We start from the raw sequence: 25,633 nt of genomic DNA, 5'->3' as shown, positions 1-25,633 counted from the left end.
AGTGTGAGGCACTAGTGTGGAGCAGTGTGAGACACTAGTGTTGAGCAGTGTCAGGCAGCATTGTCATGCACTAGTGTGGAGCATAGGCAGGCACTAGTGTGCAGCGTTGTGAGGCACTAGTGTAGAGCTGTGTGAGACACTAGTGTGGAGCAGTGTGAGGCACTTGTGTGGAGCAGTGTGATGCACTAGTGTTGAGCAGTGTCAGGCACTAGTGTGCAGCAGTGTGAGGCACTAGTGTGGAGCAGTGTGAGGCACTAGTGTGGAGCAGTGTGAGACACTAGTGTTGAGCAGTGGAGGCAGCATTGTCATGCACCAGTGTGGAGCATAGTGAGGCACTAGTGTGGAGCAGTTTGAGACACTAGTGTGGATCATTGTGAGGCACTAGTGTGGAGCAGTGTGAGGCACTTGTGTGGAGACGTTTGAGGCACTTGTGTGGAGCATTGTGATGCACTAGTATGGAGCATTTTGAGGCACTAATGTGTAGCATTGCGAGGCACTAGCATGGAGCAGTGCGAGGCACTAGTGTGGAGCATTGTGAGGCACTAGCATGGAGCCCTGTGAGGAATTAGCATGGAGCAGTGTGAGGCGCTAGCATGGAACAGTGTGAGGCACTAGTGCGGATCAGTGTGAGACACGAGTGTGGAGCATTGTGAGGAACTAGTGTGGATTCGTGTGAAGCACTAGTGTTGAACAGTGTCAGGCAGCATAGTGAGGCACTAGTGTGGAGCATTGTGAGGCACTATTGTGGATCAGTGTGAGGCACGAGTGTGGAGCATTGTGAGGTAGTAGTGTAAGGAACTAGTGTGGATTAGTGTGAGGCACTAGGGTGGAGTATTTTGGGGCACTAGTGTGGAGCAGTGTCAGACACTATTGTGGATTAGTTTGAGGCACGAGTGTGAAGCATTGTGAGGGAGCAGTGTAAGGAACTACTGTGGATTAGTATGAGGCACTAGGGTGGAGTATTTTGCGGCACTGGTGTGGAGCAGTGTGACGCACTACCATGGAGCATTTTGAGCCACTAGCATGGATCAGGGTGAGGCACTTGTATGGAGCAGTATTAGGCAATAGTGATGAGCATTGTGAGGCACAAGTGTGGAGCATTGTGAGGCACTAGTGTGGAGCAGTCTGAGGCACTAGTGTAGAGCATTGTGAGGCACTATTGTGGAGCAGTGTGAGGCACTAGTGTGGAGCAGTGTGAGGCACTAGTCTGGAGCAGTGTGAGGCACTAGTGTGGAGGAATATGTAGCAGTGTGAGGCACTAGTGTGGAGGAGAGTGATGCACTAGTGTGGAGCAGTGTGAGGCACTAGTGAGGAGCATTGTGAGGCACAAGTGTGGAGCATTGTGAGGCACTAGTGTGGAGCAGACTGAGGCACTAGTGTAGAGCATTGTGAGGCACTATTGTGGAGCAGTGTGAGGCACTAGTGTGGAGCAGTGTGAGGCACTAGTCTGGAGCAGTGTGAGGCACTAGTGTGGAGCAGTGTGAGGCACTAGCGTGGAGCAGTGTGAGGCACTAGTGTGGACCAGTGTAAGACACTAGTGTGGAGGAGAGTGAGGCACTAGTGTGGAGCAGTGTGAGGCACTAGTGTGGAGCAGTGTGATACAATAGTGTGGAGCAGTGTGAGGCACTAGTGTGGAGCAGTGTGATACAATAGTGTGGATCAGTGTGAGGCACTAATGTGGAGCAGTGTGAGGCACTAATGTGGAGCATTGTGAGGCACTAGTGTGGAGCAGTGTGAGGCACTAGTGTGGAGCAGTGTGAGGCACTAATATGGAGCAGTGTGTGGCACTAGTGTGGAGGAGAGTGATGCACTAGTGTGGAGCAGTGTGAGGCACAAGTGTGGAGGAGAGTGAGGCACTAGTGTGGAGCAGTGTGAGGCACTAGTGTGGAGGAGAGTGAGGCACTAGTGTGGAGGAATGTGTAGCAGTGTGAGGCACTAGTGTGGAGGAATGTGTAGCAGTGTGAGGCACTAGTGTGGAGGAATATGTAGCAGTGTGAGGCACTAGTGTGGAGGTGAGTGATGCACTAGTCTGGAGCAGTGTGAGGCACTAGTGAGGAGCCTTGTGAGGCACAAGTGTGGAGCATTGTGAGGCACTAGTGTGGAGCAGTCTGAGGCACTAGTGTAGAGCATTGTGAGGCACTATTGTGGAGCAGTGTGAGGCACTAGTGTGGAGCAGTGTGAGGCACTAGTGTGGAGCAGTGTGAGGCACTAGTGTGCAGCAGTGTGAGGCACTAGCGTGGGGCACTGTGAGGCACTAGTGTGGACCAGTGTAAGACACTAGTGTGGAGGAGAGTGAGGCACTAGTGTGGAGCAGTGTGAGGCACTAGTGTGGAGCAGTGTGATACAATAGTGTGGAGCAGTGTGAGGCACTAGTGTGGAGCAGTGTGATACAATAGTGTGGAGCAGTGTGATACAATAGTGTGGATCAGTGTGAGGCACTAATGTGGAGCATTGTGAGGCACTAGTGTGGAGCATTGTGAGGCACTAGTGTGGAGCAGTGTGAGGCACTAATATGCACTAGTGTGGAGGAGAGTGGCACAGTGTGAGGTACAAGTGTGGAGGAGAGTGAGGCACTAGTGTGGAGCAGTGTGAGGCACTAGTGTGTGTAGAGCACTAGTGTTGTAGCAGTGTGAGGCACTAGTGTGAGGCACTAGTGTGGAGCAGTGTGAGGCACAGTGTGTGAGGCACTAGTGTGGAGGAGAGTGAGGTGTGAGCAGTGTGAGGCACTAGTGTGGAGCAGTGTGAGGCACTAGTGTGGAGGAATGTGTAGCAGTGTGAGGCACTAGTGTGTGGAGGAGAGCACTAGTGTGAGGCACTAGTGTGGAGAAGAGTGGCACTAGTGTGGAGCAGTGTGAGACACTAGAGTGAGGCACTAGTCTGGAGCAGTGAGCACTAGTGTGTAGCAGTGTGCACTAGTGTGGAGGAGAGTGAGGCACAGTGTAGCAGTGTGAGGCACTAGTGTGTAGCAGTGTGAGGCACTAGTGTGAGGCACTAGTGTGGAGCAGTGTGAGGCACTAGTGTGAGGCAATATTGTGAAGCATTGTTAGGCACTAGTGTGGAGCAGTGTGATGCACTAGTGTGGAGGCACTAGGAGCAGTGTGAGGCACTAGTGTGGAGCAGTGTGTGGAGGAATGTGTAGCAGTGTGAGGCACTAGTGTGGAGGAGAGTGAGGCACTAGTGTGGAGAAGTTTGAGGCACTAGTGTGCACTAGTGTGGAGATAGTGAGGAGTGTGGAGGAGAGTGATGCACTAGTGTGGAGCAGTGTGAGGCACTAGTGTGTAGGAGTGTGAGGCACTTGTGTGGAGGAGAGTGAGGCACAGCAGTGTGAGGCACTAGTGTGGAGGAGAGTGAGGCACTAGTGTGGAGCTGTGTGAGGCACTAGTGTGAAGCAGTGTGATGCACTAGTGTGGGGCAGTGTGAGGCACTAGTTTGGAGCAGTGTGAGGCACTAGTGTGGAGCAGTGTGAGACACTAGTGTGGAGGAGAGTGAGGCACTAGTCTGGAGCAGTGTGAGGCACTAGTGTGTAGCAGTGTGAGACACTAGTGTGGAGGAGAGTGAGGCACTAGTCTGGAGCAGTGTGAGGCACTAGTATGTAGCAGAGTGAGGCACTAGTGTGTAGCAGTGTGGGGCACTAGTGTGGAGGAGAGTGAGGCACTCGTGTGGAGCAGTGTGAGGCACTAGTGTGGAGCAGTGTGAGGCACTAGTGTGAGGCAATATTGTGAAGCATTGTTAGGCACTAGTGTGGAGCAGTGTGATGCACTAGTGTGGAGCAGTGTGATGCACTAATGTGGAGCAGTGTGAGGCACTAGTGTGGAGCAGTGTGAGGCACTGGTGTGAAGCATTGTTAGGCACTAGTGTGGAGCAGTGTGAGGCACTAGTGTGGAGGAGATTGAGGCACTAGTGTGGAGCAGTGTGAGGCACTAGTGTGTAGCAGTGTCAGGCACTAGTGTGGAGGATAGTGAGGCACTAGTGTGGAGGAGAGTGATGCACTAGTGTGGAGCAGTGTGAGGCACTAGTGTGTAGCAGTGTGAGGCACTAGTGTGGAGGAGAGTGAGGCACTAGTGTGGAGCAGTGTGAGGCACTAGTGTGGAGCAGTGTGAGGCACTAGTGTGGAGGAGAGTGAGGCACTAGTGTGGAGCTGTGTGAGGCACTAGTGTGAAGCAGTGTGATGCACTAGTGTGGGGCAGTGTGATGCACTAGTTTGGAGCAGTGTGAGGCACTAGTGTGGAGCAGTGTGAGGCACTAGTGTGTTGCAGTGTGAGGCACTAGTGTGTAGCAGTGTGAGGCACTAGTGTGGAGGAGAGTGAGGCACTAGTGTGGAGGAGAGTGAGGCACTAGTGTGAAGCATTGTTAGGCACTGGTATGGAGCAGTGTGATGCACTAGTGTGGAGCAGTGTGAGGCACTAGTGTGGAGCAGTGTGAGGCACTAGTGTGGAGCAGTGTGAGGCACTAGTGTGGAGCAGTGTGAGGCACTAGTGTGGAGCAGGGTTAGGCACTAGTGTGGAGCAGTGTGAGGCACTAGTGTGGAGCAGTGTGAGGCACTAGTGTTGAGCAGTGGAGGCAGCATTGTCATGCACCAGTGTGGAGCATAGTGAGGCACTAGTATGCAACGTTGTGAGGCACTAGTGTAGAGCAGTGAGACACTAGTGTGGATCAGTTTGAGGCACTAGTGTGGAGCAGTTTGAGACACTAGTGTGGATCATTGTGAGTCACTAGTGTGGAGCAGTGTGAGGCACTTGTGTGGAGACGTTTGAGGCAGTAGTGTGGAGCAGTGTGAAGCACTAGTGTGGAGCATTGTGATGCACTAGTATGGAGCAGTGTGAGGCACTAATGTGTAGCATTGCGAGGCACTAGCATGGTGCAGTGCGAGGCACTAGTAATGAGAAGTGAGAGGCACTAGTAAGCAGTGAGAGGCACTAGTGTGGAGCATTATGAAGCAATAGTGTGGAGCATTGTGAGGCACTAGTGTGGAGCATTGTGAGGCACTAGCATGGAGCCCTGTGAGGCATTAGCATGGAGCAGTGTGAGGCGCTAGCCTGGAACAGTGTGAGGCACTATTGTGGAGCATAGTGAGGCACTAGTGTGGAGCATAGTGAGGCACTAGTGTGGAGCATAGTGAGGCACTAGTGTGGAGCATAGTGAGGCACTAGTGTGGAGCATTGTGAGGCACTCTTGTGGATCAGTGTGAGGCACGAGTGTGGAGCATTGTGAGGTAGCAGTGTAAGGAACTAGTGTGGATTAGTGTGAGGCACTAGGGTGGAGTATTTTGGGGTACTAGTGTGGAGCAGCGTCGGACACAATTGTGGATCAGTGTCAGGCACTATTGTGGATCAGTGTCAGGCACTATTGTGGATTAGTTTGAGGCATGAGTGTGGAGCATTGTGAGGCAGCAGTGTAAGGAACTACTGTGGATTAGTATGAGGCACTAGGGTGGAGTATTTTGGGGCACTAGTGTGGAGCAGTGTCAGGCACTAGTGTGGAGCAGTGTCAGGCACTGGTGTGGAGCAGTGTCAAGCACTAGCATGGAGCACTGTGAGGCACTTGTGTGGAGCATTGTGATGCACAAGTATGGAGCAGTGTGACGCACTAGCATGGAGCATTTTGAGCCACTAGCATGGATCAGCGTGAGGCACTTGTATGGAGCAGTGTGAGGCACTAGTGAGGAGCATTGTGAGGCACAAGTGTGGAGCATTGTGAGGCACTAGTGTGGAGCAGTCTGAGGCACTAGTGTAGAGCATTGTGAGGCACTATTGTGGAGCAGTGTGAGGCACTATTGTGGAGCAGTGTGAGGCACTAGTGTGGAGCAGTGTGAGGCACTAGTGTGGAGCAGTGTGAGGCACTAGTGTGGAGCATTGTGAGGCACTAGTGTGGAGCAGTGTGAGGCACTAGTGTGGAGCAGTGTGAGGCACTAGTGTGGAGCAGTGTGAGGCACTAGTGTGGAGCAGTGTGAGGCACTAGTGTGGAGCAGTGTGAGGCACTAGTGTGGAGCAGTGTGAGGCACTAATGTGGAGCAGTGTGAGGCACTAATGTGGAGCAGTGTGAGGCACTAATGTGGAGCATTGTGAGGCACTAGTGTGGAGCAGTGTGTGGCACTAGTGTGTAGGAGAGTGATGCACTAGTGTGGAGCAGTGTGAGGCACTAGTGTGGAGCAGTGTGAGGCACTAATGTGGAGCAGTGTGTGGCACTAGTGTGTAGGAGAGTGATGCACTAGTGTGGAGCAGTGTGAGGCACTAGTGTGGAGGAGAGTGAGGCACTAGTGTGGAGGAATGTGTAGCAGTGTGAGGCACTAGTGTGGAGGAATATGTAGCAGTGTGAGGCACTAGTGTGGAGGAGAGTGATGCACTAGTGTGGAGCAGTGTGAGGCACTAGTGTGGAGGAGAGTGATGCACTAGTGTGGAGCAGTGTGAGGCACTAGTGTGGAGGAGAGTGAGGCACTAGTGTGGAGCAGTGTGAGGCACTAGTGTGGAGGACAGTGAGGCACTAGTTTGGAGCAGTATGAGGCACTAGTGTGGAGGAATGTGTAGCAGTGTGAGGCACTATTGTGGAGGAGAGTGAGGCACTAGTGAGACAACAGTGTGAGACATTGTACAGTAGATTGTACAATGCACTTAGTTTTGTTGGTGATACTAATAATGTACATTGAATGTGAGATTGAGTGATGATTACATAGGAATGTAACAGCACTTGTTACTCTGTTTTGTTATAGCAATGTGAACTACAGTCTAACTCCAAGTAATGCTCAAGTTATCTTCCTGAAAATCAACAAACGGAAATAGACTTGTATATAAATGGTATACAGTACCAACATGATGAAGTTTTGCACACATAAACAACATCTAGGGATCTTTATTTGTAGATGTTTGATAATCTGTGTAACTGTATATATGTATACCTGAATAAATTTACTTTATTAATACAAATTCAAAGATATAATGGGAAAATTGTAAAAGTGTATACAAAAGACAAGGTAATCAGTCCCTCAGCCTGTGGTGCTCTTCAACACCAAGACTGAGGGACTGATTACCTCATCTTTTGTATATAGTTCTCCAGTCTTCCCATTATGTCCTTGAATTTGTATTGATAAAGCTACTGGATGGCAAAAAATCTGCAAATAAAGATACCCAGATGTTGCACATGTGTCAGAAATAGTTAACTAAACTGAAGAACCTACAGGAAAAACAGCATTATATTTTTGAGATATTGGTAACTGCCAAAGAAATTATCTGTTTTATCGACTTCAACTGGTAAATGGCTCTTCATTTAAAGAATTGGAGCTGTCCCTTTCCTTGGTGCAAATCTGATTACTCCCCATTTACCAGCTGTTGTTTGACCCTCATGGGTTTAGGTCTGCCCCATGAATATATGTATTAATAATATTCATTTACCTCCCCAGAGTAGGGTTTTCATGGTAAGCTAAAATAAAAAGCCCATATCTTCTTTACAATGAACTTGACAAATACTCTCATATGTTCTATCATAATCTTTAGGACTTACTTATCAATATCCGTTTCAGGAGAACCAACGGAAGTTCATGGACATCTTTGAGGACATCACAGACTCCCAGTACAAGATTAACTTCGTGTTAACCATGTTCTTCATTCTGCTGCCCATCACTCTTCTCTCCATGTGGAACCTTTATATCCACGTTACACAGCCAGACATTCTTCCAGTTTTCCGTCGCTTACCCAGCTTTCTACGAGTGTCTGTGTACACCTTCATCTTTCTCACACCTCTCGCACCCATCATGGCATACCTGGAAAATACTTACGCGCAGATGAAACACATGAATGTGACTGCCAGACAGATGCAAGAGGTTTGTGTTCAAAATTCATTTAATTTATGTGAATGCCTTCTGTTTTTATCAAAATTTCAATGGATATTCCTCATTATTACTTTTTAATAGGATTTTAAATGAAACATTATTAATAAACAGTAGTTCGTAGTTACTTGAAAGAATTCGAGGAAAAGTAATTAAGTTATACAGGTTTTCCTTGACTTATGATTGGGTTACACTCTTACAAGCCCGTTGTAAGTCAAAAATATCGTAAGTCAGAAATAAATACAACTTACTAAATAAATAACTACTGTCACTGAATAAGTAAATAAACAAATAATTACTGTAACTAATTAAATATCAGTATTGAAAAGTAAATAAAAAAAATATACAAATTATGGACTTGCCACCTTTGTGCTGGGTAATTACCTTAAGTTTCATCTCCAAAGTAATTGATTTTTGCACTGTTGTAAAGTTAAAATATCGTAAGTCAAGGAGCACCTGTATATGCAGGAGATTCTGTAGGTCCTGAGGAAGATTCACATCACAATGCCTCTCTTGGTCTTGTGGTGGCAGTACAAATGTAATAGATCGTTCTTGTATGTGGGCTTTCTAGAAGCTTGGAACAGGAGCCTGTCTCTTCCAGTGCAGAATGATTATTGTCAATAATGATGAACAGTTGTGTCTTCTACACTGAATTTGATGATAGATTCAAGATTATTAATAATATTAAAGATTCTTGTAAGTGTCTTCAGAATGATGACCAAGATATCAATGCTACTCATACATTTAACCCTTTCAGGGTCCGTCCCGTAGATCTACGGCTTTACGTTCAGGGTCCAAACCGTAGATCTACGCCATGAGCTCAGCTCACTCTGATAAACTGTGAGTGGTACATTTGGGCCTAGATATGAGAGAATACATCTATGTGGTGTGTGTGCACCACATAAAACAGATCCTGCAGCACACTGTGTATAATGAGAGAAAAAAATGAAATCATGATTTTTCGATTAAAACAGCAACTTTGCAGTGTTTTTTCGTATGTTTTTTATAGTTGTATTTGCGATTTCTTGGTCTCATTTGATAGAATGGAAGACATATTACAGAAATAGAGAGGATTTTGATTGGTTTTAGCACTGGAAATGGCTTGAAACTGAGCTCAAAGTAGCAGAAATGTTAAATTTTTGCCGATATTCAAGAGTAAACAAACGACCTCGCATGTCTAATACACGTCAGCTGGTGGGTCTAATATACATTCACAAATATGGTGATGATATTTATACAATTATTACAGTATTGCATAACAGTAAATCTTCTATTTTTGGTGTGAATAAAAATTCATTATGTGAATAAAAAATCAAAATGGAATTTATTTGTAAAGCCTCAAAACATAACTAATGAACAGAGGAAATGTTAGTTTAGTGCCAGGAATGCCTACATTGTTCATTCTGGACCCTATTTTGAAATTGGAATATTTTGAACTTTGTGTTAAATTGGCCAAATTAACAATTTCCGATCACTTTATTTTGTAGTTGAAACAGTTGACTTGGCGATTTCTTGTGCTCAATCGATAGAATAGAAGTAATACTAATGAAATAGCTAAGAATTTGGTTGATTGGAATAATGTAATTGGCCTAAAATGGGAGTCAAAGTCGGCAAAATCGCCGATTCGTAAATATCGCTGACACATCAAAATTCGCGAGAGCATAATTTCGTCAATTTTCCACCAAATTTCGTACTTTTTGTTTTATTACCTTCACAAAAAGATTCTCTACGATTTCATAAGAAAAAATAACAAATTTTTTTTTTTGAAAATTCTTGGACACTGGTGCGTGACTCCAGATTTGGGCCTTGGACCCTGAAAGGGTTAATGGAGCTGGAATGATGGGCATGATATGGGTAGAATCAAGATGTTCTGTATGTTAGTTAGCATAGCCAAGACTGTGCTGATGGGTGAGCCTGTGGCTAAGCCAAACTGCTGTTTGTACAGTTCACCATCAAAGTTAAAGCAGTTAAATCTAAATCCCTTAGTCAGCCTTCAAACTCCAGTAGACCCTAACATAGTGCAAGGGTTACACGCATACCTGAAATTGATGCTTTATGTAATTTTGTGTAGTGTAATGTGAATTTATGGAAAAAATTGAGTTAGTCGTGATCTACAAAAAATCCAAACAAATTTTCGTAATTTCTTATTTGGTCAAAAATAATGTTTTCTTGATGAAATACATTGTAGATGTCATTTATTGCATGTTGATCAAGAAATGTGTATATACAGTGGAACCTCTACTTGCGAAGGTGTCCACGTGCGAGTTTTTCCAAATACAAGCAGTCGATGGGTCAATTGTTTGCTTCCATACGCGAGCAAAATTTCCACAAGCGAGCAGACCTCAAGGCAGGTTCCTTGACACTGGTGAGGGGCTCTTGCTCTTGATCTCGGGAATCTCATTTGTTTGTTGGACTATCTTATTGAAACTTGGACAATGTATGACGGAAAAATGCTTCTTAACGTACACCAAAAATGAAAGAAATCTAAGCATTAATAATGGAGTTCACCTTTCAGCAATTAGCCACCCCTTAGCGGTAATTTTGAAAGCTTTTAATGGTTGTATTCTCAGTTTTTGGTCTCAATTGATAGAATGGAAGATATATTACAGAAATAGATATGATTTTGATTGCTTTTACACCGAAAAGTGCATTGAAATTGAGCTCAACCTAGGAGAAATGGTCCATTCCTTGGCTGTTTCAGAGTAAACAAATGACGTCACTGTCCATTCCAATATGCAGTCGTGAATGGGTTGACATTATTTATACAATTATTGCAATAAGGAATAACAGTAATCTTATATTTTTTGTGTGAATAAAAATTACAAATTATTTATATAATAATAATAATAATAATAATAATAATAATAATAATAATGATAATAATATGTATAATAATAATAAGTATAATAATAAGAGTATAATAATATAATACAATAATAATAATAATAATAATAATAATATGTAGGTTGGTAGACAACAACCACCCAGGGAGGTACTACCGTCCTGCCAAGTGAGTGTAAAACAAAAGCCTGTAATTGTTTTACATGATGGTAGGATTGCTGGTGTCTTTTGTCTGTCACATAAACATACAAGATTACAGGTACGTCTTGCTACTTCTACTTACACTTAGGTCACACTACACATACATGTACACGTTTATTTATACACACTCATCTGAGTTTTCTTTGAGTTTATCTTAATAGTTCTTGGTCTTATTAATTTTCCTTTTATATCCATGGGGAAGTGGAATAAGAATCTTTCCTCTGTAAGCCATGCGTGTTGTAAAAGTCAACTAAAATGCCGGGAACAATGGGCTAGTAACCCCTTTTCCTGTAATAATTACTAAAAAGAATAAGAAGAAAATTGCCAAAGTGGGATGTTTGAATGTGTGTGGATGTTGCGCAAATGATAAGAAATAGATGATTGTGGATGTTATGACTGAGAAGAAGCTGGATGTCCTGGCTTTAAGTGAAACAAAGCTGAAGGGGGTGGGAGAGTTTTAGTGGAGAGGAATAAACGGGATTAGGTCAGGGGTTTCAAATAGAGCTAGAGCTAAAGAAGGAGTAGCAATAATGTTGAAGGATAAGTTATGGCAGGAAAAGAGGGACTATAAATGTATTAATTCAAGGATTATGTGGAGTAAAATAAAGGTTGGATGTGAAAAGTGGGTTATAGTAAGCATATATTCACCTGGAGAAGAGAGAAGTGTAGAGGAGAGAGAGAGATTTTGGGTAATGTTGAGTGAATGTGTGTGGAGTTTTGAACCAAGTGTGAGAGTAATGGTGGTTGGGGATTTCAATGCTAAAGTGGGCAAAAATGTTGTCTAGGAAGTAGTAGGTAAATTTGGGGTGCCACGAGTAAATGAAAATGGGGAGCCTTTAATTGAGCTGTGTGTAGAAAGAGGTTTGGTAATAAGTAATACATATTTTATGAAGAAGAGGATAAATAAATATATAAGGTATGATATAGCACGTAATGAAAGTAGTTTGTTAGATTATGTATTGGTGGATAAAAGGTTGATGGGTAGGCTCCAGGATGTACATGTTTATAGAGGGGCAACTGATATATCGGATCATTATTTAGTTGTAGCTACAGTTAGAGTAAGAGGTAGATGGGAAAAGAGGAAGGTGGCAACAACAAGTAAGAGGGAGGTGAAAGTGTATAAACTAAGGGAGGAGGAAGTTTGGGTGAGATATAAGCAACTATTGGCAGAAAGGTGGGCTGGTGCAAGTACAGTGGACCCCCGGTTTACGATCAGCTCCCAATGCGACCAATTATGTAAGTGTATTTATGTAAGTGCGTTTGTATGTGTATGTTTGGGGGTCTGAATTGGACTAATGTAATTCACAATATTCCTTACGGGAACAAATTCGGTCAGTACTGGCACCTGAACATACTTCTGGAATGAAACAGTATCGTAAACCGGGGGTCCACTGTATTAGTAGTGGGTTGGAATAGTTTTAAAAATGCAGTATTAGAATGTGGGGCAGAAGTTTGTGGTTACAGGAGGGTGGGTGCAGGAGGAAAGAGGAGTGATTGGTGGAATGATGAAGTAAAGGGTGTGATAAAAGAGAAAAAGTTAGCTTATGAGAGGTTTTTACAAAGCAGAAGTGTTATAAGAAGAGCAGAGTATATGGAGAGTAAAAGAAAGGTGAAGAGAGTGGTGAGAGAGTGCAAAAGGAGAGCAAATAATGGAGTGGGAAAGGCGCTGTCATGAAATTTTAATGAAAATAAGAAAATGTTTTGGAGTGAGTTAAACAAGTTAAGAAAGCCTAGAGAACAAATGGATTTGTCAGTTAAAAACAGAGTAGGGGAGTTAGTAGATGGGGAGATGGAGGTATTGGGTAGATACCTGGAGTTTACCTGGAGAGAGTTCTGGGGGTCAACGCCCCCACGGCCCGGTCTGTAACCAGGCCTCCTGGTGGATCAGAGCCTGATCAACCAGGCTGTTACTGCTGGCTGCACACAATCCAACACAATCCAACATACGAGCCACAGCCCGGCTAGTCAGCTACCGACTTTAGGTGCTTGTCCATTGCTAGCTTGAAGACTGCCAGGGGTCTATTGGTAATCCCCCTTATGTATGTTGGGAGGCAGTTGAACAGTCTCGGTCCCCTGACACTTATTGTATTGCCTCTTAACGTGCTAGTGACACCCCTGCTTTTCATTGGGGGGATGTTGCATCGTCTGCCAAGTCTTTTGCTTTCGTTGTGAGCGATTTTCGTGTGCAAGTTCGGTACTAGTCCCTCTAGGATTTTCCAGGTGTATATAATTATGTATCTCTCCCGCCTGCATTCCAGGGAATACAGGTTCAGGAACTTCAAGCGCTCCCAGTAATTGAGGTGTTTTATCTCCGTTATGCTCGCTGTGAAGGTTCTCTGTACATTTTCTAGGTCAGCAGTTTCACCTGCCTTGAAAGGTGCTGTTAGTGTGCAGCAATATTCCAGCCTAGATAGAACAAGCGACCTGAAGTGTGCCATCATGGGCTTGGCATCTCTAATTTTGAAGGTTCTCATTATCCATCCTGTCATTTTTCTAGCAGCTGCGATTGATATAATGTTATGGTCCTCGAAGGTGAGATCCTCTGACATGATCACTCCCAGGTATTTGACGTTAGTTTTTCGCTCTATTTTGTGGCCGGAATTTGTTTTGTACTCTGATGAAGTTTTGATTTCCTCGTGTCTACCATATCGGAGTAATGGAAATTTTTCATCGTTGAACTTCATATTGTTTTCTGTAGCCCATTGAAAGATTTGGTTGATGTCTGCCTGGAGCCTTGCAGTGTCTGCAAGGATGGCGAGAATATTTTGAGGAACTTTTAAATGTCGACGAAGAAAGGGAAGCAGTAATTTCATGCACTGGCCAGGGAGGTATACCATCTTTTAGGAGTGAAGAAGAACAGGATGTGAGTGTGGGGGAGGTGCGTGAGGCATTACATAGCGTGAAAGGGGGTAAAGCAGCTGCAACTGATGGGATCATGACAGAAATGTTCAAAGCAGGTAGGGATATAATGTTGGAGTGGTTGGTATTTTTGTTTAATAAATGTATGAAAGAGGGGAAGGTACCTAGGGACTGGCAGAGAACATGTATATTCTCTTTATATAATGGGAAGGGGGACAAAAGAGATTATAAAAATTATAGAGTAATAAGTTTACTGAGTATACCAGGAAAAGTGTATGGTAGGGTTATAATTGAAAGAATTAGAGGGAAGACAGAATATAGGACTGCGAATGAGCAAGGAGGTTTCAGAGTGGGTAGCGGATGTGTAGATCAAGTGTTTACATTGAAGCATATATGTGAACAGTACTTAGATAAAGGTAGGGAAGTTTTTATTGCATTTATGGATTTAGAAAAGGCATATGATAGAGTGGATAGGGGAGCAATGTGGCAGATGTTGCAAGTACATGTATATAGAATAGGTGGTAAGTGACTAAATGCTGTAAAGAGCTTTTATGATGATAGTGAGGCTCAGGTTAGGGTGTGTAGAAGAGAAGGAGACTACTTCCCAGTAAAAGTAGGTCTTAGACAGGGATGTGTAATGTCACCATGGTTGTTTAATATATTTATAGATAGGGTTGTAAAAGAAGTAAATGCTAGGGTGTTCGGGAGAGGGTTGGGATTAAATTATGGGGAATTAAATACAAAATGGGAATTGACACAGTTACATTTTTCTGATAATACTGTGCTTATGGGAGATTCTAAAGAAAAATTGCAAAGGTTAGTAGATGAGTTTGGGAGTGTGTGTAAAGGTAGAAAGTTGAAAGTGATGAGGGTATCAAATGATTTAAATAAAGAAGAATTGAATATCAAATTGGGGAGGAGGAGTATGGAAGAAGTGAATGTTTTCAGATACTTGGGAGTTGACGTGTCGGCGGATGGATTTATGAAGGATGAGGTTAATCATAGAATTGATGAGGTAAAAAAGGTGAGTGGTGCGTTGAGGTATATGTGGAGACAAAATACATTATCTATAGAAGCAAAGAAGGGAATGTATGAAAGTATAGTAGTACCAACACTCTTATATGGATGTAAAGCTTGGGTTGTGAATGCAGCAGCGAGGAGGCAGTTGGAGGCAGTGGAGATGTCCTGTCTAAGGGTAATGTGTGGTGAAAATATTATGCAGAAAATTTGGAGTGTGGAAATTAGGAGAAGGTGTGGAGTTAATAAAAGTATTAGTCAGTGGGCTGAAGAGGGGTTGTTGAGGTGGTTTGGTCATTTAGAGAGAATGGATCAAAGTAGAATGACATGGAGAGTGTATAAATCTGTAGGGGAAGGAAGGTGGGGTAGGGGTTGTCCTCGAAAAGGTTGGAAGGAAGGGGTAAGGGATGTTTTGTGGGCAAGGGGCTTGGACTTCCAGCAGGCATGCGTGAGCATGTTCGATAGGAGTGAATGGAGACGAATGGTATTTGGGACCTGACGATCTGTTGGAGTGTGAGCAGAGCAATATTTAGTGAAGGGATTCAGGGAAACCGGTTATTTTTATATAGCCGGACTTGAGTCCTGGAAATGGAAAGTACAATGCCTGCACTCTAAAGGAGGGGTTCGGGATATTAGCAGTTTGGAGGGATATGTTGTGTATCTTTATACGTATATGCTTCTAAACTGTTGTGTTCTGAGCACCTCTGCAAAAACAATGATTATATGTGGGTGAGGTGAAAGTGTTGAATGATGATGAAAGTATTTTCTTTTTGGGGATTTTCTTTTTTTTTGGGTCACCCTGCCTCGGTGGGAGATGGCCGACTTGTTAAAAAAAAAAATAATAATAATATGTATATAATAATAATGTACTACATATAATAATTATAATAATAGACGGCTTCAAAAGGCCATCACTAGATGGCAGTGTTTACCACAACAAAGAGGGAGCGGTTGTGGCTGCCTCCACCTGTTACATAATGATATATTTTATTCATTCTAGAGTATATACTGTGTTTATATGTTATTTATATTGCTTGTTATGTCATATTAGATGAACTGTGATAGATAAATAAGTCGTATATATGATATTAGCAAAATTATTCGTCAAGTATTTTGCCCGGTCTCCAGATAAACTCTCGTTCACTGCCGACACCGCCCATACCACTGCATGAATTTTTTATTATTATCACACTGGCTGATTCCCACCAAGGCAGGGTGGCCCGAAAAAGAAAAACTTTCACCATCATTCACTCCATCACTGTCTTGCCAGAAGGGTGCTTTACACTACAGTTTTTAAACTGCAACATTAACACCCCTCCTTCAGAGTGCAGGCACTGTACTTCCCATCTCCAGGACTCAAGTCCGGCCTGCCGGTTTCCCTGAATCCCTTCATAAATGTTACTTTGCTCACACTCCAACAGCACGTCAAGTATTAAAAACCATTTGTCTCCATTCACTCCTATCAAACACGCTCACGCATGCCTGCTGGAAGTCCAAGCCCCTCGCACACAAAACCTCCTTTACCCCCTCCCTCCAACCCTTCCTAGGCTGACCCCTACCCCGCCTTCCTTCCACTACAGACTGATACACTCTTGAAGTCATTCTGTTTCGCTCCATTCTCTCTACATGTCCGAACCACCTCAACAACCCTTCCTCAGCCCTCTGGACAACAGTTTTGGTAATCCCGCACCTCCTCCTAACTTCCAAACTACGAATTCTCTGCATTATATTCACACCACACATTGCCCTCAGACATGACATCTCCACTGCCTCCAGCCTTCTCCTCGCTGCAACATTCATCACCCACGCTTCACACCCATATAAGAGCGTTGGTAAAACTATACTCTCATACATTCCCCTCTTTGCCTCCAAGGACAAAGTTCTTTGTCTCCACAGACTCCTAAGTGCACCACTCACTCTTTTTCCCTCATCAATTCTATGATTCACCTCATCTTTCATAGACCCATCCGCTGACACGTCCACTCCCAAATATCTGAATACGTTCACCTCCTCCATACTCTCTCCCTCCAATCTGATATTCAATCTTTCATCATCTAATCTTTTTGTTATCCTCATAACCTTACTCTTTCCTGTATTCACCTTTAATTTTCTTCTTTTGCACACCCTACCAAATTCATCCACCAATCTCTGCAGCTTCTCTTCAGAATCTCCCAAGAGCACAGTGTCATCAGCAAAGAGCAGCTGTGACAACTCCCACTTTGTGTGTGATTCTTTATCTTTTAACTCCACGCCTCTTGCCAAGACCCTCGCATTTACTTCTCTTACAACCCCATCTATAAATATATTAAACAACCACGGTGACATCACACATCCTTGTCTAAGGCCTACTTTTACTGGGAAAAAATTTCCCTCTTTCCTACATACTCTAACTTGAGCCTCACTATCCTCGTAAAAACTCTTCACTGCTTTCAGTAACCTACCTCCTACACCATACACTTGCAACATCTGCCACATTGCCCCCCTATCCACCCTGTCATACGCCTTTTCCAAATCCATAAATGCCACAAAGACCTCTTTAGCCTTATCTAAATACTTATAGGTAGTAGGTTGGTAGACAGCAACCACCCAGGGAAGTACTACCGTCCTGCCAGATGACTGTGAAACAAAAACCTGTAACTGTTTTGCATGATGGTAGGATTGCTGGTGTCTTTTTCTGTCTCATAAACACGCTAAGATAACAGGGATATCTTGCTACTCCTACTTACACTTTGGTCACACTTCATAGACACGCACATGCATATATATATATACATACATCTAGGTTTTTCTCCTTTTTCTAAATAGCTCTTGTTCTTTTTTATTTCTTCTATTGTCCATGGGGAAGTGGAAAAGAATCTTTCCTCCGTAAGCCATGCGTGTCGTATGAGGCGACTAAAATGCCGGGAGCAATGGGCTAGTAACCCCTTCTCCTGTATACAATTACTAAAAAAGAGAAGAAGAAAAACTTTATAAAACTGGGTTGCTTAAATGTGCGTGGATGTAGTGCGGATGACAAGAAACAGATGATTGCTGATGTTATGAATGAAAAGAAGTTGGATGTCCTGGCCCTAAGCGAAACAAAGCTGAAGGGGGTAGGAGAGTTTCAGTGGGGGGAAATAAATGGGATTAAATCTGGAGTATCTGAGAGAGTTAGAGCAAAGGAAGGGGTAGCAGTAATGTTAAATGATCAGTTATGGAAGGAGAAAAGAGAATATGAATGTGTAAATTCAAGAATTATGTGGATTAAAGTAAAGGTTGGATGCGAGAAGTGGGTCATAATAAGCGTGTATGCACCTGGAGAAGAGAGGAATGCAGAGGAGAGAGAGAGATTTTGGGAGATGTTAAGTGAATGTATAGGAGCCTTTGAACCAAGTGAGAGAGTAATTGTGGTAGGGGACTTGAATGCTAAAGTAGGAGAAACTTTTAGAGAGGGTGTGGTAGGTAAGTTTGGGGTGCCAGGTGTAAATGATAATGGGAGCCCTTTGATTGAACTTTGTATAGAAAGGGGTTTAGTTATAGGTAATACATATTTTAAGAAAAAGAGGATAAATAAGTATACACGATATGATGTAGGGCGAAATGACAGTAGTTTGTTGGATTATGTATTGGTAGATAAAAGATTGTTGAGTAGACTTCAGGATGTACATGTTTATAGAGGGGCCACAGATATATCAGATCACTTTCTAGTTGTAGCTACACTGAGAGTAAAAGGTAGATGGGATACAAGGAGAATAGAAGCATCAGGGAAGAGAGAGGTAAAGGTTTATAAACTAAAAGAGGAGGCAGTTAGGGTAAGATATAAACAGCTATTGGAGGATAGATGGGCTAATGAGAGCATAGGCAATGGGGTCGAAGAGGTATGGGGTAGGTTTAAAAATGTAGTGTTAGAGTGTTCAGCAGAAGTTTGTGGTTACAGGAAAGTGGGTGCAGGAGGGAAGAGGAGCGATTGGTGGAATGATGATGTAAAGAGAGTAGTAAGGGAGAAAAAGTTAGCATATGAGAAGTTTTTACAAAGTAGAAGTGATGCAAGGAGGGAAGAGTATATGGAGAAAAAGAGAGAAGTTAAGAGAGTGGTGAAGCAATGTAAAAAGAGAGCAAATGAGAGAGTGGGTGAGATGTTATCAACAAATTTTGTTGAAAATAAGAAAAAGTTTTGGAGTGAGATTAACAAGTTAAGAAAGCCTAGAGAACAAATGGATTTGTCTGTTAAAAATAGGAGAGGAGAGTTATTAAATGGAGAGTTAGAGGTATTGGGAAGATGGAAGGAATATTTTGAGGAATTGTTAAATGTTGATGAAGATAGGGAAGCTGTGATTTCGTGTATAGGGCAAGGAGGAATAACATCTTGTAGGAGTGAGGAAGAGCCAGTTGTGAGTGTGGGGGAAGTTCGTGAGGCAGTAGGTAAAATGAAAGGGGGTAAGGCAGCCGGGATTGATGGGATAAAGATAGAAATGTTAAAAGCAGGTGGGGATATAGTTTTGGAGTGGTTGGTGCAATTATTTAATAAATGTATGGAAGAGGGTAAGGTACCTAGGGATTGGCAGAGAGCATGCATAGTTCCTTTGTATAAAGGCAAGGGGGATAAAAGAGAGTGCAAAAATTATAGGGGGATAAGTCTGTTGAGTGTACCTGGTAAAGTGTATGGTAGAGTTATAATTGAAAGAATTAAGAGTAAGACGGAGAATAGGATAGCAGATGAACAAGGAGGCTTTAGGAAAGGTAGGGGGTGTGTGGACCAGGTGTTTACAGTGAAACATATAAGTGAACAGTATTTAGATAAGGCTAAAGAGGTCTTTGTGGCATTTATGGATTTGGAAAAGGCGTATGACAGGGTGGATAGGGGGGCAATGTGGCAGATGTTGCAAGTGTATGGTGTAGGAGGTAGGTTACTGAAAGCAGTGAAGAGTTTTTACGAGGATAGTGAGGCTCAAGTTAGAGTATGTAGGAAAGAGGGAAATTTTTTCCCAGTAAAAGTAGGCCTTAGACAAGGATGTGTGATGTCACCGTGGTTGTTTAATATATTTATAGATGGGGTTGTAAGAGAAGTAAATGCGAGGGTCTTGGCAAGAGGCGTGGAGTTAAAAGATAAAGAATCACACACAAAGTGGGAGTTGTCACAGCTGCTCTTTGCTGATGACACTGTGCTCTTGGGAGATTCTGAAGAGAAGTTGCAGAGATTGGTGGATGAATTTGGTAGGGTGTGCAAAAGAAGAAAATTAAAGGTGAATACAGGAAAGAGTAAGGTTATGAGGATAACAAAAAGATTAGGTGATGAAAGATTGAATATCAGATTGGAGGGAGAGAGTATGGAGGAGGTGAACGTATTCAGATATTTGGGAGTGGACGTGTCAGCGGATGGGTCTATGAAAGATGAGGTGAATCATAGAATTGATGAGGGAAAAAGAGTGAGTGGTGCACTTAGGAGTCTGTGGAGACAAAGAACTTTGTCCTTGGAGGCAAAGAGGGGAATGTATGAGAGTATAGTTTTACCAACGCTCTTATATGGGTGTGAAGCGTGGGTGATGAATGTTGCAGCGAGGAGAAGGCTGGAGGCAGTGGAGATGTCATGTCTTAGGGCAATGTGTGGTGTGAATATAATGCAGAGAATTCGTAGTTTGGAAGTTAGGAGGAGGTGCGGGATTACCAAAACTGTTGTCCAGAGGGCTGAGGAAGGGTTGTTGAGGTGGTTCGGACATGTAGAGAGAATGGAGCGAAACAGAATGACTTCAAGAGTGTATCAGTCTGTAGTGGAAGGAAGGCGGGGTAGGGGTCGGCCTAGGAAGGGTTGGAGGGAGGGGGTAAAGGAGGTTTTGTGTGCGAGGGGCTTGGACTTCCAGCAGGCATGCGTGAGCGTGTTTGATAGGAGTGAATGGAGACAAATGGTTTTTAATACTTGACGTGCTGTTGGAGTGTGAGCAAAGTAACATTTATGAAGGGATTCAGGGAAACCGGCAGGCCGGACTTGAGTCCTGGAGATGGGAAGTACAGTGCCTGCACTCTGAAGGAGGGGTGTTAATGTTGCAGTTTAAAAACTGTAGTGTAAAGCACCCTTCTGGCAAGACAGTGATGGAGTGAATGATGGTGAAAGTTTTTCTTTTTCGGGCCACCCTGCCTTGGTGGGAATCGGCCGGTGTGATAATAAAAAAAAAATAAAAAAAAAATTATATGTTTCACTGTAAACACCTGGTCCACACACCCCCTACCTTTCCTAAAGCCTCCTTGTTCATCTGCTATCCTATTCTCCGTCTTACTCTTAATTCTTTCAATAATAACTCTACCATACACTTTACCAGGTACACTCAACAGACTTATCCCCCTATAATTTTTGCACTCTCTTTTATCCCCTTTGCCTTTATACAAAGGAACTATGCATGCTCTCTGCCAATCCCTAGGTACCTTACCCTCTTCCATACATTTATTAAATAATTGCACCAACCACTCCAAAACTATATCCCCACCTGCTTTTAACATTTCTATCTTTATCCCATCAATCCCGGCTGCCTTACCCCCTTTCATTTTACCTACTGCCTCACGAACTTCCCCCACACTCACAACTGGCTCTTCCTCACTCCTACAAGATGTTATTCCTCCTTGCCCTATACACGAAATCACAGCTTCCCTATCTTCATCAACATTTAACAATTCCTCAAAATATTCCCTCCATCTTCCCAATACCTCTAACTCTCCATTTAATAACTCTCCTCTCCTATTTTTAACTGACAAATCCATTTGTTCTCTAGGCTTTCTTAACTTGTTAATCTCACTCCAAAACTTTTTCTTATTTTCAAGAAAATTTGTTGATAACATCTCACCCACTCTCTCATTTGCTCTCTTTTTACATTGCTTCACCACTCTCTTAACCTCTCTCTTTTTCTCCATATACTCTTCCCTCCTTGCATCACTTCTACTTTGTAAAAACTTCTCATATGCTAACTTTTTCTCCCTTACTACTCTCTTTACATCATCATTCCACCATACAATGAATGACATACTTTATTCATTCTAGAGTATATATCGTGTTTCTATGTTATTCATATTGTTTGTTATGTCATATTAGTTGAACTGTGATAGATAAAGAAGCCATATAGATGATATTAGCGAAATTATTCATGAAGTATTCTGCTCGGTTTCCAGACAAACTCTCGTCCACCGCCGACACTGCCCATGGCACTACATGAATGACATACTTTATTCATTTTAGAGTATATATCAGGTTTCTATGTTATTTATATTGTTTATTATGTCATATTAGATTAAGTGAGATAGATAAATAAGCCGTAGAGTTGATATTATCGAAATTATTGAAGTACAAAATTCCACTGGAAAGGATTAATTGCATTTCAGTTAATTTAAATGAGGGAAATTGACTCTGCAAATGAGCAAATCCAGTTGCAAGTAACTCCATGGAACGAATCAAACTCGCAAGTAGAGGTTCCAATGTACTCAAATGTGTCGATACTCAGTATAAAAATATGCTTAAGGAAGGGTGGAGAGAGGTTGCAGTTTTTAAACTGTAGTATTAGCATACCTTTGGCAAGACAGTGATGGAGTAAGTGATGATTAAAGTGTTTCTTCTCTTTTTTGGGTCACCCTGCCACAGTGGGAAACAGCTGATGTGCTAAAAAAAAATAACCTACCTTAATTAAATTCTCTTGCTTTTTAATGTAGAAGTTTTTGGATTTTGTAATGTTTCTCACATCACCCACAGCTGTGGGTGATCTGAGCAGTGCATATGCAGCATTTTTTGAGTCAGTGCCATAACATTAACTATACAATTTTCTCACTTATAATAGAAACAAGGAAGCATTTTAGCCATATGTCTCTTGCTTCTTGAGATGTGTTTGTTTAATCAGCTAATGGCTGTGGCTTGGCCATGTGTTGAGGTTAACAGGGCCGCTGCAGCATATATAATACAGAGCCAGAGTCAGCAGTGTGCTTTCCCCTGGCCATGTAAATCTCTAAATAGAAAAGTTTTTGTTCCTCTTATGACACACACACCCGGAAAAAAACACATACTACTAGTATTTTTCAGATATATAAATATGAATAGTATACTATAAAAAACACTTTACATAAGTGTGCTTATTAAGCTACTTCACTTCCCATTCCATTATATCACTGTAGCTGTCAGCCCAGCAAATCCATCTATTTAATACAGTGTTCAGCCAGTTGGCAGTGTAGCCATCAGTGTGTCGTCAACAATGACAGGCAGCTACTTGAGTGTACCTACCAGTGCTTTGATTCTCTTAAGTAGTTCTGGGTGCAACACTTGGGGTCCTGAGAGTCACCAGTTGACACTGTTTATTATAGTTTATTATAGGTGGCAAAACGCGGTTGGCGTGTGAGTAAGGTAACATCCAAGGATAGTTAAGGGACTGTTTATTAGTTATTGGGACATGACAGGCTGTTGGAGTGTGAGCAGGGTAATATTTAGTGAAGGGATTCACTAAATATTACCAGGGAAGTACTACCATCCTGCCAGACGACTGTGAAACAGAAACCTGTAACTGTTTTACATGATGGTAGGATTGCTGGTGTCTTTTTCTGTCTCATAAACATGCTAGATAACAGGGATATCTTGCTACTCCTAATTACACTTTGGTCACACTTCACAGACACGCACATGCATATACGTATATATATACATACATCTAGGTTTTTCTCCTTTTTCTAAATAGCTCTTGTTCTTCCTTATTTCTTCTATTGTCCATGGGGAAGTGGAAAAGAATCTTTACTCCGTAAGCCATGCGTGTCGTATGAGGCGACTAAAAGGCCTGGAGCAATGGGCTAGTAACGCCTTCTCCTGTAAATATTTACTAAAAAAGAGAAGAAGAAAAACTTTATAAAACTGGAATGCTTGAATGTGCGTGGATGTAGTGCGGATGACAAGAGATGTTATCAACAAATTTTGCTGAAAATAAGAAAAAAGTTTTGGAGTGAGATTAACAAGTTAAGGAAACCTAGAGAACAAATGGATTTGTCAGTTAAAAATAGGAGAGGAGAGTTATTAAATGGAGAGTTAGAGGTATTGGGAAGATGGAGGGAATATTTTGAGGAATTGTTAAATGTTGATGAAGATTGGGAAGCTGTGATTTCATGTATAGGGCAAGGAGGAATAACATCTTGTAGGAGTGAGGAAGAGCCAGTTGTGAGTGTGGGGGAAGTTCGTGAGGCAGTAGGTAAAATGAAAGGGGGGTAAGGCAGCCGGGATTGATGGGATAAAGATAGAAATGTTAAAAGCAGGTGGGGATATAGTTTTGGAGTGGCTGGTGCTATTATTTAATAAATGTATGGAAGAGGGTAAGGTACCTAGGGATTGGCAGAGAGCAGGTGTGGACCAGGTGTTTACAGTGAAACATATATGTGAACAGTATTTAGATAAGACTAAAGAGGTTTTTGTGGCATTTATGGATTTGGAAAAGGCGTATGACAGAGTGGATAGGGGATCAATGTGGCAGATGTTGCAGGTGTGTGGTATAGGAGGTAGGTTACTGAAAGCAGTGAAGAGTTTTTATGAGGATAGTGAGGCTCAAGTTAGAGTATGTAGGAAAGAGGGAGATTATTTCCCAGTAAATGTAGGCCTTAGACAAGGATGTGTGATGTCACCATGGTTGTTTAATATATTTATAGATGGGGTTGTAAGAGAAGTAAATGCGAGGGTCTTGGCAAGAGGCGTGGAGTTAAAAGATAAAGAATCACACAAAGTGGGAGTTGTCACAGTTGCTCTTTGCTGATGACACTGTGCTCTTGGGAGATTCTGAAGAGAAGTTGCAGAGGCTGGTGGATGAATTTGGTAGGGTATGTAAAAGAAGAAAATTAAAAGTGAATACAGGAAAGAGTAAGGTTATGAGGATAACAAAAAGATTAGGTGATGAAAGATTGGATATCAGATTGGAGGGAGAGAGTATGGAGGAGGTGAATGTATTCAGATATTTGGGAGTGGACGTGTCAGCGGATGGGTCTGTGAAAGATGAGGTGAATCATAGAATTGATGAGGGGAAAAGGGTGAGTGGTGCACTTAAGAGTCTGTGGAGACAAAGAACTTTGTCCTTGGAGGCAAAGAGGGGAATGTATGAGAGTATAGTTTTACCAACGCTCTTATATGGGTGTGAAGCATGGGTGATGAATGTTGCAGCAAGGAGAAGACTGGAGGCAGTGGAGATGTCATGTCTGAGGGCAATGTGTGGTGTGAATATAATGCAGAGAATTCGTAGTTTGGAAGTTAGGAGGAAGTGCGGGATTGCCAAAACTGTTGTCCAGAGGGCTGAGGAAGGGTTGTTGAGGTGGTTCGGACATGTAGAGAGAATGGAGCAAAACAGAATGACTTCAAGAGTGTATCACAACACTCACTACCTCACTACCTTTGAATACTGGACTAAAGTACACAATGGACAAAATTCTTTTCTTTACAAACGACATCTCAAACTGATTATCTTTCTAACCACAGAATTGATAAAGCACTTGTATGACATGTTGGCCAAAATATATCTTGCCAAGCTTTTCGAAGTGGTGCATATGTCATAACAGTGCAGAATTCAGAGCAATCTCATACCCTCTCCTGCATCACTTCCATAGATAACATACCAGTCACGGTTCATAAGCTCGCTGCTCTTAATTCGTGCAGTGGCACTGTGGTCTTGCTGTGTACCATTGTGCAGAGGGATTTTTTGTCTTGCAGTGAGGATATTTTAGAATAACTAGCCCTTCAGAACCTCCCTATCCTCAAGGTAGATATGCACATCCTGCCTGCTCGTGGGCAGAGGCGCTTTCTTAGTAATGTCGCTCGTTTAACCTTCGATTGCTGTGAGCTTCCATCCTCTGTCTATATTGCGGGCCATCGTCTAGAGGTCTGTCAAGTTGTTCCCACGCCCCAACAGTGTGGTAATTGCTGGCGTT

At 42.8% G+C, this 25,633-nt stretch overlaps 1 protein-coding gene across 1 annotated transcript in view; it reads left to right on the top strand.

Annotated features, from left to right (window-relative positions):
* The window catches only part of LOC128687208 (uncharacterized), a 274,565-nt gene that overhangs the window by 61,626 nt on the left and 187,306 nt on the right, over nt 1–25,633 (top strand). The window contains exon 6 of the mRNA XM_070098520.1: nt 7,514–7,813. Within this exon, the coding sequence (XP_069954621.1) occupies nt 7,514–7,813 (300 nt within the window). The remainder of the gene's footprint in view (nt 1–7,513; nt 7,814–25,633) is intronic.

Source organism: Cherax quadricarinatus, chromosome 62 (genome assembly GCF_038502225.1).
Source record: "Cherax quadricarinatus isolate ZL_2023a chromosome 62, ASM3850222v1, whole genome shotgun sequence".
NCBI lineage: Eukaryota > Metazoa > Arthropoda > Malacostraca > Decapoda > Parastacidae > Cherax > Cherax quadricarinatus.
The sequence above is the reverse complement of the archived record's forward strand: the minus strand, read 5'-3'. Positions and strand labels throughout refer to the sequence as shown.